Below are 16,078 nucleotides of genomic sequence, written 5' to 3'. Positions count from 1 at the left end.
AAACAGAAATAATAAATTGGAAAAAGAACCTTGAGGGATATTTACGGTTCTGCTTACTCGACTTGAAATTTGGGGGTTTGAAACACTGAATTGAGTTTTTCTCCACCTGGAGGAAATTGCCATCAAGTTTGTGCAGTAAGAAGCAAATTTGTGAGGAGTTTATGCGACATTTTATTTAGAATACCTTGCATAATATCGAACAGTTCTCAAAAACTTATATTTTACACGAATTGTCGAAAAAATGTGCTTGAAACACAGGAAGTTGGAAGTCTTCATAAACGTCAATATGTTTTTAAGGGTACAACGTCATTAAGTTAAGGTAGAGCAGTTGGTTAGCCGCTGTTATCATTAATTTTAATCAAGCTTGAAAGGTCGCGGGTTCAAATCCCACATCATGATTAATTCATAAATCACATATATGTATTCAGGATGCAAAATGTAATGTTATTTAAGTTATGTATTATATGTTCTTCACTGACACCTAAAATATTGATTCTTTGATTTCGATATACTAAAAAAAGATATACAGTTATGTCAAGTAGTGATGTAGTGCAGTACTGTAACGAAGGAGAGCGTTTAATGAGTTCAAATTGCTAAGATTGGTAATTTTATGTCCGTTCCTTCCTAATGACTGTTGTCAATTCCCTCACCACCATCTTAGCATGCGTCTAAAACTAATAGTAAATCGCTAATTAACATAAATAAATTGTTATTGCGACGAAGGCAGATTCGATAAGAAACTACTAATAAGTATTTATATAGTGAGTGACAAACAAAAAAATTCAAAACCTCATAATGATCGTTAATACCTCACTGCTTTGTATCTAAAAAACATTGATTGCTTCTACCTGGCACAGACTTTTTCAAAAATTCCGAAGCAGCTGATCCGTGACAACAGCAATTTTATATGTGTGTTTCATCAAGACCATACCAACCTCAAACACGTACATGATGAATATGTAGGTGGGGACTTGAGCTACAATGATTTTTCTAAGATTTGCAGTAGGTGCTGGAACCAGGACAGTTATGGGTTTGTCACAATTGATATGACAAGAAAACCCAATAGTGGCAAATACAGAAATAAAATCAACAATTTTCTAGACATTGAAACATATATAAATAAACATGAAAAGGCCAATCATTGATGATCTTAAATTAAAAGATTATCTTGTAAAAAGATTTAAGGGATGGAAATCAGAGAACCGAGGTTTTTATGAGCAACACAAGCGCAAGCATATTATTGATGCTATTAGTGAATTAGGTAAAAATATCAAAACTGTTACAGAGCAAAATCAAAATTTAATCACAGAGCTTGTACCTGTAGCTGCAAGAAACATATTAGATTATCCATTCACCCCACTTTCTAGTATTCATACACCTAGTCCTGTTGGTCCTCGAAGAATTGAAGCTACTCAGGATCCTATTGAATTGGGTCTTCTTGCTCAAAAATATTTAAGCACACCTAAAGACAACAAAGATGAGGTTTTTGGCTTATATGCTGACACAGAGCGTGATGGTAGCATCATACATAGAATTGGCAATTTCAGAGTAACATTTATGGGAGATGACCTGATTGTATATTCAGAATCTCGTCTTGGAGAAAAAGGTGCTTTTGTTAAGTATCCCGGCACACCTGGATTGTGGGAACTGATGACTAGGAAGATTCCTGGCAGCTATACAGATCAAGATTATGAGTATTACAAAGAAATATTAATAAAATCAGATGCTCTATACCAGAACAATTATCCCACACAAAAAAGAGTCAAGTCGAGCAGTGGAGCAAAATACAACAATTTAATCAAGCCCATATGGTCACAAATCAAGACAGGTAGTGGAATCAAACAACACAACACCCTGCCTAAAGAATTTGTGTGGGTTGATGATGTCAGGAAACTTGTAGATAAGTTGCTGGTGATAGCTGGGGAGGAAAATGCAGGCAACCACAATTTTTACAATGAAAAGTTTGGAATTATGGACATGATAAGCACAAAATTGTCTAATTTTATAGTGAATGACACTAAGGGGATTGGATATCTTATAAAAATTATTAATACTCTACCACCTAAATTTTGGAATATCTCTGAGGGTCGGGGGCTGGTTAATGACATCATAAACAAGCTGCCATTTGAACTACACATTCCAGGCTATCAATATTGTGGTCCCGGCACAAAATTGGACCATAGATTAAACAGAGGGGACCCTGGTGTTAATCCCCTAGATGCTGCTTGTAGAGACCATGACATAGCATACAACACACATTCTGATCTTGACAAGAGACATGTTGGAGACAAGAAATTAGAAGAGGCTGCATTTGGTAGATTTGTAAGCAAAGATGCTTCTTTAAGTGAGAGAATAGCAGCATTGGGAACCACCATAGCTATGAACACCAAACAAAAACTGGGGTGGGGGTTGTGAATATGTATATAATAAACGTAGCATGAAGGCCAAGGGTGTTATGTATCAAATACCTTATGCAGGTCTTAAATCTCTTAAAACTATTGATAGTCTTTTAACCAAAAAGCAGCGCAAGAAAAAAAATTCTTGTCTTGCCAAGGGCCATGGTATGAAATTGTTGCTTAGTACCCCCAATTAAAAAAATTACAGCAATCAAGAAAAAAATCACATGTGGGGGGATTTATATTTACTATCCCTGCCATCTTAGCTGCTCTCGTTGCTGTGGGGAGCTTGGCCGGGGGATCAGCTGCCATAGCAAAAACAGTAATAGATGCCAAAAAAAATAAGGCAGAATTAGATGAGCAGAGGCGCCATAACCTGGCCATGGAGAAACAAGGCGAAGGTGTTAAGAGAGCCATGAATAAGTTTAAAAAAAACAAGAGCCGCTTACAAACCAAGATACTGAAGCTTTAATCAAGCCACTGGGCATCAAAAATTTTAGAGGTGTGTACATGTCTGATTCTTTACCAGAACAACCACTCAACAAAGAGTGTGCCATAGTTAATTTAGATAAGTACAAAAATCAGGGCACTCACTGGATCTGTTATCTTAAATATTTAAAAGATGAGGCATTTGTGTTTGATTCATTTGGAGGTGTTCCACCTGAAAATTTAGTAAAATATCTAAAATCAACTAATCTTTATTACAGTAATGCACGTGTTCAAAATTTCAAAGATGTTAATTGTGGATATTTGTGTTTATCTGTTCTTAGATATATGTCTCAAATAAATAAACCATCAATTGAAGATTTTCAAAAAGCCTTGTGGTATTTAAAACATCATGGGGGTATTCCATCTCACCAGCCAAAATTCAATATTGAAACTCAAATTACATGATGACATAGTGTATCCCAAAACAATAGCTCTCAGAGCATTTTATGGCATTTACTTGATCCCTAATATTACACACCACAACAACAAAATTGCAGTTGGTGACCAAAACATTGTCATCACTCCAGGGCAGTATAATCTGTCCACTTTAAATGCTCAGTTACCCAGAGGTATAGTGTTAAGTCAAAATTCTGTCACTCACAGAGTAGAGATTGCATCTGCTACAGAGACAGTGGATCTGGGTACTATAGGAGAGCTGTTAGGATTTGAGAACAACACAAAACTTGAACCAGCCATCAAACACACTGCTGTTAATATACCTAAATTCTTAGCCATAGAGACTCTGAATATTCACTGTAATGTGGCCGAGGGTATGATCACCAAATCAAATGGCATAGGCACTCACAAACAAACTGGCATCATTGCAACATTCAAACCTAATTCTGAATTTATGGAGCCAATCATCTACAATTCGTCATCCACATTATATTTTCCTGTGTGCCATAATATAATAGATTACATTGAGTTGATGGTCACTAACGAAAAAGAAGAATTAGTTGATTTTGCTGGAGCCACAACAACTGCTATCATAGAGATAAATATTTAAATAAAAATACATACAAGAAAAAAATGGAAAATATTGAGAGTTATGAGCTACAATCATTCCCTCCAAACAGGAGGACCTTTGCAAATTTAAATCAACCCAACACAGAGATTGAGGTTGATCTTGATGTAGGGGATGGCTTTATACACCCTCACAGAGCAGATCTATACATCAAATTTGATGTTGTAAAGCTCGATGGTACAGATTATCCGGCAAACACAAATATAAGATTGGTAGATAATTTTGTGCCACATCTGTTCTCTGAAATTGAGATCAGAAAACATGGTGTTGTTATAAACAGAGTGGATTACCCCGGCATTACCTCCACAGCTTTGGCCACACTAAAATTATCCAAAACCGAGGCTTCTTACTACAAAATAGGTGGATTTGAGGCTGGTGATAAGATATTATCTAAAAACCACACAGTTCTGTTCCCCATGCGCCTGTTGCCAGGATTCTTCACAGATTACAAAGATATTATGTGGAAGGGTGGTTTAAGAATTACATTTAGAAGAGCTGCAAATGATAATAATGCTTTGATGACGTACAGTGCATTAAACTCTACAGGGGAAGCTCTGCCTAATACCCTACCTGATGAAGGCAAATGCATTATTCAGACTATGGAGCTAAGAATCCCGGTTGTTGAATATGAGGCCAGTTATGGTCTTAAATACAAAGCAGATATTCTAAAAAATCCACAGATTCCTTTACAATTTTATAAATATCAATGTGTACAGAAACCTGCCACTGGTACCTAATATGAGTTTGATGCTACAAATTCATTCTCCAGTATACAATATGACATGCCAGATTTTGTGGTGGTACTGTTTCAGACTGGAAGACACAATAATCAGGAAAAAAATTCAAGTAAATTTGATAACTGCAACATCAAGAACATATATCTTAAAAATGGCAGAAATGAGGTATTTCCTAGAGAAAATTATAATTTAGACATGTCCAAGGATGATTACCTCAAATTATATGAGGCATTTACAGCATACAAAAGGGTCACTACTGGCAATACTGACATGTATTACACACTGGATGAATTTAAAGCACAGAGACCCATGTTTGTCATCAACACTTCAAAAAGGAAACAAGTTGTGGTTAATGACAGGACAAACATTAAAATTATCTGTGAATTCCACGATACACTCCCTGATGACACCATATGTAGTGTTATTCTCATAGGTGAAAAATCATATGTTTATGATGTAAGAAATGAGAGAGTCACAGAGCAATTCTAGAAGGCCTCTGCATATTACATTGTCTTAGTACTAGATATGCAAGTTGAGGCTGGTGTTCAATTGAACTTAAACCAGAAGTAAATATGTGTGTGTGTGGGTGGGTGTGGGTGGGTGGGTGTGTGTGTGTGTGTGGGTGATTTTTTGGCTTAATTTTAGGTGTAGCCAAAAAAAATATCAAGAGGGGCATATTTTTGACAAGTTTATGGACAACAATCTCACAGAAGTGCTTTTTATAAGTGTAGGCAAACAATCTGAGGAGGCTCATACTTTCACAGGAAATTCCCGAGGGCATTTTTACAAAAATCTTGGATTAGACAGAGTACCACACTTGAGCAATAAGCTCATATGCACATCTTGAGCTAGTTTTAAGTGTAGGCAAATCAATCTGAGGGGGCTCATACTTTCTCGAGTTTATAATATGGCCTTTTATCTTCCAAGGGAAAGTAAACTGTCCTTGCCCTCCCCCCAGGCCCCTTGTTTTGGCACCTTACCCCATCAGTTTTGAAACCCAATTGTCGCCACTGAGTATGCATCACATAAGTATTTACAGTAATATCATATAATCTTATATTACATTATTACAGCACTTCGTACTCGGTAAATAAAAAGGAAAAAATAATAAGGAAAGGTGGGATTTGAACCTACGATGTTTCGATCTTGACTTGAACAGTAAAAAAACGAAAAATGCTGTCATCTAACCAACTACTCCAGGAGATTGTTGACAGAAAGCTCAGTAAAACACGTTAACTCAGTTGAAGCAACATTGTGCCGGAGTTTCGAACCATTTTTCGTCAAGAACCAAGGAAAAGATACACTTTGAAGAATCGTTTGGTGTTGCGCAAAGGTATCTTTACTAAACATTTCGCATAAAATCATCATAAATTTGACTTCTTGCATTCAAATGTGACCGCAATTCTTTCCAGGTGGATGAGAACCTGTTCAGTGTTTCACAATGTACATACATTTTCCTATTTTCAAACTCAGAACCAAGAATCTTGAAATATTTTCAACATTCTTATTTCTACTTAACATTTTTTTGTCTACTCATATATTTTATTGCTGCTTTAGGGTATCTTTACTTTATGGAATGTGAAAGAATGAAACAAAAAATCACGAGCGTTTTCATTCAGGAAGAAGAATTGTTACAAAGTTGGCTACTCTTAGTTGGCTCTGAAGCGCTATGCTGCCAATTTTACGAATTCCGGACTTTGAAATTTTTCGGGGCGATCAAATAAATGTTGCGAAGTGTACATAACTAGTAGTACAGTACCAAGCCAGACGTGATTTACAATAAAATGTTGAATTATTAAGCTTTTCAGAGCCTGAAAAGCGCTTTAATTGTCACATTTCGACTATAGGATCAAAACTTGATTTTTCGAGAAATTTGTGTTCAATGCTAACACTCACTTGAGACTCATTTTTTATACAGACCAAGCCAGAGATGATTTACATTAAAATGTTAAATTATTAAGCTTTTCAGAGCCTGAAAAGCGTTTTAATTATTATATTTCCCCTATAGGTTTAAATCTTGTGTTTTCGAAAAATTCGCGTTAAATGCTAACTTTCGTTTCAAACTTGTTTTCTCTTCAGACCAAGCCAGAGATGATTTTCATTAAAATCTTGAATTATTATGCCTTTCAGAGCCTGAAAAGCTTTTTAATTATGACATTTGAACTATAGAATGAATATTTGATTTTTCGAGAAATACACGTACATAGCTAGTAAATGTTTGAGACTCATTTTCTCTACAGACCTAGCCAGAGATAATTTTCTTTAAAATGTCGAATTATTAAGCTTTTTAGAGCCTGAAATGCGTTTAATTTCTGGCTTTACGACTATCCGATTATATCTTGAATTTCGAGTAATTCACGTTCAATGCAAGCACTCGTTTGAAACACATTTTCTCTACAGACCAACCCATAGATGATTTTCTTTAAAATGTTGAATTATTATGTTTCCCAGAGCATGAAAAGCGTATTTATTCTGACTTTTCGACTATAGGATTATATCTTGAATTTTCGAGAAATTCACGTTCAATGCAAGTACCCGTTTGAAACACATTTTCCCTACAGACCAACCCAGAGATGATTTTATATAAAATGTTGAATTATTGTTTTTCTCAGAGCCTGAAAAGCGTTTTAATTCTGACATTTCAACTATAGGATCAAAACTTCATTTTCTGAGAACTTCGCGTTCAATGCTAATACTCATTAGAGTCTCATTTTCTATACAGTCCAAGCCAGAGATGATTTACTTTAAAATGTTGAATTATTATGTTTTTCAGAGATTGAAAAGCGTATTAATTATTACATTTCGGCTATAGTCTCAAAACTTGTTTTTTTTTGGAAAAATTCGCGTCAAATGCTAATTTTCGTTCGAAACAAATTTTCTCTACAGACCTAGCCAAGGATGATTTTCTTTAAAATATTCAATTATTATGTTTCTCAAAGCCTGAAAAGTGTTTTAATTCTGACTTTTGAACTATAGGATTATATCTTGATTTTTCGAGAAATTCACGTTCAATGCAAGCACTCGTTAGAAACACATTTTCTCTACAGACCAACCCAGAGATGATTTTCTATAAAATGTTGAATTATTATTAATCTCAGAGCCCAAAAAAGCGTTTTAATTCTGACATTTCAACTTTAGGATAAAACTTGATTTTTTGGGAAATTCGCGTTTAAAGCTAATACTCATTTTAGTCTCATTTTTTATGCAGACCAAGCCAGAGATGATTTTCTTTAAAATGTTGAATTATTATGTGTTTCAGAGCCTGAAAAGCGTTTTAATTTTTACATTTCGACTATAGGATTTTATCTTGATTTTTCGAGAAATTCGAGTTAAATGCTAATTTTCGTTTGAAACTTATTTTCTGTACAGACCATGCCAGAGGTGGTTTTCTTTAAATTCTTGAATTATTATGCCTTTCAGAGTCTGAAAAGCGTTTTAATTCTGACATTTTAACTATAGGATGAATACTTGATTTTTCGAGAAATACACGTATACTTCGCAACATCTTATTTGACCGAACCTGGGCTGGGTTATCTTCCCAGAGGCAGAGCTGTATGCCACCAGGCGCGTCCCCAGGTTGCGGATAGGGGAACGGCCAGCAGATATGTTGGCTAGCTGGAAACAGTCGCGGACAAGCAGCAGCAGGATTGGAGGAGGCAGCGAGATGTGGAGTGGCAACTTCATCTCGGTAAATACTGCAAGGCTCCGATGAAAATCCTGTGATGTGGCGAGGAGAGCCGCCACTAACTAAGCTCAGCCCCTGCTGCCTTGCAGGGAGGGGAGGGATCCCCAAAGGCTAAGGGAAGGATACCCTGACAGAAAACCAAGGGTGGGGCAGACTCGTAAGGCATAGTGAAGCCAGCTGCCCTACGGGAGTAAACCCTAAACAAATCCTGGTCCTCCAAGAATGGGGGTTGGGCGTGGGGCCGACAACCCCATCCCACAAAAGGAACCACGTTACGAGACCTCAAAGAAATGTAGGCGGACAGATCTACCGACGACGGACTGGCGTGAACAATGGACAAGCGAATTATGGAAAGGGAAGGGATCTATATGTAGGGAGCTGGAATGTGCTATCTTTGTATAGGGCAGGTGCATTGAGGATGTTGCTGGATCAACTAAATAATTATAAGCCTGCGATAGTGGCATTGCAAGAAGTACGTTGGATCGGAAAAGGAGTTTTGGAAAAGAGAGAAGCAACTGTATTCTATAGCTGTGATGAAAGGCTGCATATGCTAGGAACTGGGTTTATAATACATAAACAACTAAAACATCTAGTGATAGGATTTAAAGCTATAAGTTCAAGATTATCGACATTAAGAGTTAAAGGAGAGTTCTTTAATTACAGTATAATCAATGCACATGCACCCACGGAAGTATCCACAGATGATGTAAAAGAAGATTTCTATGATGCGTTAGAGAAAGCATTTGATGATTGCCCAAAAAATGACATAAAAATAGTAATTGGAGACTTCAATGCCCAGATAGGCATTGAAGACGTGTATCAACCAACAATTGGTAAACAAAGTATGCATAAAGTAACAAATAACAATGGTATGAGGCTAATAATGTTTGCAGCATCTCGGAATCAAGTAATAACAACAACTCTATTCCAGCACAAGGATATTCATAAAATGACATGGAGAGCCCCGGATGGAAAAACTTACAATCAAATTGACCACATGCTAATAGATTGTAGACATAGATCAGATATCATTGATGTTAGATCTTTTAGAGGGGCTAATATTGATTCCGACCATTATTTGATTATGGGAAGGATTAGAGCAAGAATATCTAATAGTCGAAAAATGAAGGCGACTAGCCTGATTAAATTTAATGTCACGCAGTTAAGAAATCCAACGGTGGTTGAGAGGTACAGAAGTAAACTACAAGAGGGATTCGTCGGGATGAAACCGGCAGAAGTGGAAAATGTAGATGAGAGGTGGGATAGATATAAGCTGAGGATCAGTAATGTAGCAAAGGAAGTACTTGAAACACAAAAGCCAGTAAAGAAAGAAACGTGGTTCGATGAGGAATGTCAAAATGTAACCAAAGAAAAGAATGATGTATATAAGAGGATGCAGCAAAGAAGTGCAACAAGGAGAGCTAGGGATGAATATCAAGAGAAAAGAAGGATTGAGAAGAGAGTCCATAGGAAAAGAAAAAGGGAATGGATGAAGCAAGAGATGAAGCAGTTGGAAAGCCTGCATGAGCAGAAGAATGTAAGACAGATGTATAAGCTGGTAAATAATACAAAAGATGTTTTTAAACCAAGGACAACAGTCTGTAGAAATGAAACAGGCGATATAATTAGTGACACTAATGAAATTTTAGAAAGGTGGAGAAGGCATTTTAATGATGTATTGAATGGCAGTGCAGATGTAGCAGGTATGCTGGAAGAAGGATTAAATGAAGAAGAGGAAGGAGAAGGGGGCATAGAAAGTCCAAAGTTAGATGAAGTATGGGAGGCAGTCAAGATATTGAAAAATAGTAAAGCACCTGGTATAGATAACTTGCAAGCAGAGCTGCTTAAGCATGGAGGCGAGAGTGTCATTAGAGACTTGAAGGAAATAATAAACATAATCTGGAAAAAGGGACAGATGCCAAGTGAATGGAGGACGGGTATCATAGTACCTATCCACAAGAAAGGGGACATGATGGAGTGTGCAAACTATCGTGGAATTACATTGTTGAACGTTGCATATAAAGTATTTGCAAGAATTAAGAATCAAGAATCTTGAAATATTTTCAACATTCGTATTTCTACTTAACATTTTTTTGTCTACTCATATATTTTATTGCTGCTTTAGGGTATCTTTTCTTTATGGAATGAGAAAGAATGAAACAAAAAATCACGAGCGTTTTCATTCAGGAAGAAGAATTGTTGCAAAGTTGGCTACTCTAAGTTGGCTCTGAAGCGCTATGCTGCCAATTTTACGAATTCCGGACTTTGAAATTTTTCGGGGGGGTCAAATAAATGTTCCGAAGTGTACATAACTAGTAGTTGTTTGAGACTCATTTTTTATACAGACCAAGCCAGACGTGATTTACAATAAAATGTTGAATTATTAAGCTTTTCAGAGCCTGAAAAGCGCTTTAATTGTCACATTTCGACTATAGGATCAAAACTTGATTTTTCGAGAAATTTGCGTTCAATGCTAACACTCACTTGAGACTCATTTTTTATACAGACCAAGCCAGAGATGATTTCCTTTAAAATGTTGAATTATTATGGTTTTCAGAGCCTGAAAAGCGTTTTAATTATTACCTTTCGACTATAGGATCAAAACTTGATTTTTCGAGAAATTCGCGATCAATCCTAATTTTCGTTTGAAACTCATTTTCTTTACAGACCAAGCCAGAGATGATTTACATTAAAATGTTAAATTATTAAGCTTCTCAGAGCCTGAAAAGTGATTTAATTCGGACAATGCGACTATAGGTTCATAACTTGATTTTTCGAGAAATAAGCGTTCAATGCTAAAACTCTCTTGAGACACATCTTTTATACAGACCAAGCGAGACATGATTTCCTTTAAAATGTTGAATTATTATGCTTTTCAGAACCTCAAAAGCGTTTTAATTATTACATTTCCCCTATAGGTTTAAATCTTGTGTTTTCGAAAAATTCGCGTTAAATGCTAACTTTCGTTTCAAACTTGTTTTCTCTTCAGACCAAGCCAGAGATGATTTTCATTAAAATCTTGAATTATTATGCCTTTCAGAGCCTGAAAAGCTTTTTAATTATGACATTTGAACTATAGAATGAATACTTGATTTTTCGAGAAATACACGTACATAGCTAGTAGATGTTTGAGACTCATTTTCTCTACAGACCTAGCCAGAGATGATTTTCTTTAAAATGTCGAATTATTAAGTTTTTTAGAGCCTGAAATGCGTTTAATTTCTGGCTTTACGACTATATGAATATATCTTGAATTTCGAGTAATTCACGTTCAATGCAAGCACTCGTTTGAAACAAATTTTCTCTACAGACCTAGCCTAGGATGATTTTCTTTAAAATATTCAATTATTATGTTTCTCAAAGCCTGAAAAGTGTTTTAATTCTGACTTTTGAACTATAGGATTATATCTTGATTTTTCGAGAAATCCACGTTCAATGCAAGCACTCGTTTGAAACACATTTTCCCTACAGACCAACCCAGAGATGATTTTCTATAAAATGTTGAATTATTATATTTCTCAGAGCCTGAAAAGCGTTTTAATTCTGACATTTCAACTTTAGGATAAAAACTTGATTTTTTGGGAAATTCGCGTTTAAAGCTAATACTCATTTTAGTCTCATTTTTTATACAGACCAAGCCAGAGATGATTTTCTTTAAAATGTTGAATTATTATGTGTTTCAGAGCCTGAAAAGCGTTTTAATTTTTACATTTCGACTATAGGATTTTATCTTGATTTTTCGAGAAATTCGAGTTAAATGCTAATTTTCGTTTGAAACTTATTTTCTGTACAGACCATGCCAGAGGTGGTTTTCTTTAAAATCTTGAATTATTATGCCTTTCAGAGTCTGAAAAGCGTTTTAATTCTGACATTTTAACTATAGGATGAATACTTGATTTTTCGAGAAATACACGTATACTTCGCAACATCTTATTTGACCGCCCCGAAAGAATTCTAAGTCCCGAAATCGTAAACTTAGCAACATTGTACTTCAACTCCAGGTGAGAGTAGCCAACTTTGAGTAGAGATTGCATCTGCTACAGAGACAGTGGATCTGGGTACTATATTAGAGCTGTTAGGATTTGAGAACAACACAAAACTTGAACCAGCCATCAAACACACTGCTGTTAATATACCTAAATTCTTAGCCATAGAGACTCTGAATATTCACTGTAATGTGACCGAGGGTATGATCACCAAATCAAATGGCATAGGCACTCACAAACAAACTGGCATCATTGCAACATTCAAACCTAATTCTGAATTTATGGAGCCAATCATCTACAATCCGTCACCAACATTATATTTTCCTGTGTGCCATAATAGAATAGATTACATTCAGTTGATGGTCACTAACGAAAAAGAAGAATTAGTTGATTTTGCTGGAGCCACAACAACTGCTATCATAGAGATAAATATTTAAATAAAAATACATACAAGAAAAAAATGGAAAATATTGAGAGTTATGAGCTACAATCATTCCCTCCAAACAGGAGGACCTTTGCAAATTTAAATCAACACAACACAGAAATTAAGGTTGATCTTGATGTAGGGGATGGCTTTATACACCCTCACAGAGCAGATCTATACATCAAATTTGATGTTGTAAAGCTCGATGGTACAGATTATCCGGCAAACACAAATACAAGATTGGTAGATAATTTTGTGCCACATCTGTTCTCTGAAATTGAGATCAGAAAACATGGTGTTGTTATAAACAGAGTGGATTACCCCGGCATTACCTCCACAGCTTTGGCCACACTAAAATTATCCAGAACCGAGGCTTCTTACTACAAAATAGGTGGATTTGAGGCTGGTGATAAGATATTATCTAAAAACCACACAGTACTGTTCCCCATGCGCCTGTTGCCAGGATTCTTCACAGATTACAAAGATATTATGTGGAAGGGTGGTTTAAGAATTAAATTTAGAAGAGCTGCCAATGATAATAATGCTTTGATGAGGTACAGTGCATTAAACTCTACAGGGGAAGCTCTGCCTAATACCCTACCTGATGAAGGCAAATGCATTATTCAGACTATGGAGCTAAGAATCCCGGTTATTGAATATGAGGCCAGTTAGTTATGTTCTTAAATACAAAGCAGATATTCTAAAAAATCCACAGATTCCTTTACAATTTTATACATATCAATGTGTACAGAAACCTGCCACTGGTACCTAATATGAGTTTGATGCTACAAATTCATTCTCCAGTATACAATATGACATGCCAGATTTTGTGGTGGTACTGTTTCAGACTGGAAGACACAATAATCAGGAAAAAAATTAAAGTAAATTTGATAACTGCAACATCAAGAACATATATCTTAAAAATGGCAGAAATGAGGTATTTCCTAGAGAAAATTATAATTTAGACATGTCCAAGGATGATTTCCTCAAATTATATGAGGCATTTACAGCATACAAAAGGGTCACTACTGGCAATACTGACATGTATTACACACCAGATGAATTTAAAGCACAGACACCCATGTTTGTCATCAACACTTCAAAAAGGAAACAAGTTGTGGTTAATGACAGGACAAACATTAAAATTATCTGTGAATTCCACGATACACTCCCTGATGGCACCATATGTAGTGTTATTCTCATAGGTGAAAAATCATATGTTTATGATGTAAGAAATGAGAGAGTCACAGAGCAATTCTAGAAGGCCTCTGCATATTACATTGTCTTAGTACTAGATATGCAAGTTGACGCTGGTGTTCAATTGAACTTAAACCAGAATTAAATATGTGTGTGTGTGGGTGGGTGTGGGTGGGTGTGTGTGTGTGTGGGTGATTTTTTGGCTTAATTTTAGGTGTAGCCAAAAAAAATATCAAGAGGGGCATATTTTTGACAAGTTTATGGACAACAATCTCACAGAAGTGCTTTTTATAAGTGTAGGCAAATCAATCTGAGGAGGCTCATACTTTCACAGGAAATTCCCGAGGGCATTTTTACAAAAATCATGGATTAGACAGAGTACCACACTTGAGCAATAAGCTCATATGCACATCTTGAGCTAGTTTTAAGTGTAGGCAAATCAATCTGAGGGGGCTCATACTTTCTCGAGTTTATAATATGGCCTTTTACACTACTTAAGCCTTATCTTCCAAGGGAAAGTAAACTGTCCTTGCCCCCCCCGGCCCCTAGTCTTGGCACCTTACCCCATTAGTTTTGAAACCCAATTGTCACCACTGAGTATGCATCGCATAAGTATTTACAGTAATATCATATAATCTTATATTACATTATTAAAGCACTTCGTACTCGGTAAATAAAAAGGAAAAAATAATAAGGAAAGGGTGGAATTTGAAAATACGATGTTTCGATCTTGACGAGAACAGTAAAAAAACGAAAATGATGTCATCTAACCAACTACTCCAGGAGATTGTTGACAGAAAGCTCAGTAAAACACGATAATCTCAGTTGAAGCAACATTGTGCCGGAGTTTCGAACCATTTTTCGTCAAGAACCAAGGAAAATACACACTTTGAAGAATCGTTTGGTGTTGTGCAAGGTATCTTTACTAAACATTTCGCATAAAATCATCATAAATTTGCCTTCTTGCATTCAAATGTGACCGCAATTCTTTCCAGGTGGATGAGAACCTGTTCAGTGTTTCACAATGTACATACATTTTCCTATTTTCAAATTCAGAACCAAGAATCTTGAAATATTTTCAACATTCGTATTTCTACTTAACATTTTTTTGTCTACTCATATATTTTATTGCTGCTTTAGGGTATCTTTACTTTATGGAATGTGAAAGAATGAAACAAAAAATCACGAGCGTTTTCATTCAGGAAGAAGAATTGTTGCAAAGTTGGCTACTCTTAGTTGGCTCTGAAGCGCTATGCTGCCAATTTTACGAATTCCGGACTTTGAAATTTTTCGGGGCGGTCAAATAAATGTTCCGAACTGTACATAACTAGTAGTTGTTTGAGACTCATTTTTTATACAGACCAAGCCAGACGTGATTTACAATAAAATGTTGAATTATTAAGCTTTTCAGAGCCTGAAAAGCGCTTTAATTGTCACATTTCAACTATAGGATCAAAACTTGATTTTTCGAGAAATTTGCGTTCAATGCTAACACTCACTTGAGACTCATTTTTTACACAGACCAAGCCAGAGATGATTTCCTTTAAAATGTTGAATTATTATGGTTTTCAGAGCCTGAAAAGCGTTTTAATTATTACCTTTCGACTATAGGATCAAAACTTGATTTTTCGAGAAATTCGCGATCAATCCTAATTTTCGTTTGAAATTCATTTTCTTTACAGACCAAGCCAGAGATGATTTACATTAAAATGTTAAATTATTAAGTTTTTCAGAGCCTGAAAAGCGCTTTAATTGTCACATTTCGACTATAGGATCAAAACTTGATTTTTCGAGAAATTCGCGTTCAATACTAATTTTCATTTGAAACTCATTTTCTTTACAGACCAAGCCAGAGATGATTTCCATTAAAATGTTAAATTATTAATCTTTCAGAGCCTGAAGACCGTTTTATTTCTGACATTTTGACTATAGGATCAAACCTTGATTTTACGACAAATTAGCGTTTAATGCTTATACTCAATTTATACTTATTTTCTCTACAGACCAAGCCAGAGTTGATTTTCATTAAAACGTTAAATTATTATGCCTTTCAGAGACTGAAAACCTTTTTATTTATGACATTTCGACTATAGGATCAAATCTTGATTTTTCGAGCACTTCGCGTTCAATGTGGGACTCA

General features: G+C 35.7%; 1 protein-coding gene across 1 annotated transcript in view; it reads left to right on the top strand.

Annotated features, from left to right (window-relative positions):
- Window positions 1-8,749: 8,749 nt before the first annotated feature.
- LOC145991677 (uncharacterized) overlaps window positions 8,750-16,078 on the top strand; it is a 31,631-nt gene continuing 24,302 nt past the window's right edge. The window contains exon 1 of the mRNA XM_083127739.1: window positions 8,750-10,105. Within this exon, the coding sequence (XP_082983865.1) occupies window positions 8,750-10,105 (1,356 nt within the window). The remainder of the gene's footprint in view (window positions 10,106-16,078) is intronic.

This window comes from Lepisma saccharinum, chromosome 8, assembly GCF_977018435.1.
Source record: "Lepisma saccharinum chromosome 8, izLepSacc3.1, whole genome shotgun sequence".
In the NCBI taxonomy this organism is placed as follows: Eukaryota; Metazoa; Arthropoda; class Insecta; order Zygentoma; family Lepismatidae; genus Lepisma; species Lepisma saccharinum.
This window is presented reverse-complemented; position numbering and strand designations above follow the sequence as displayed.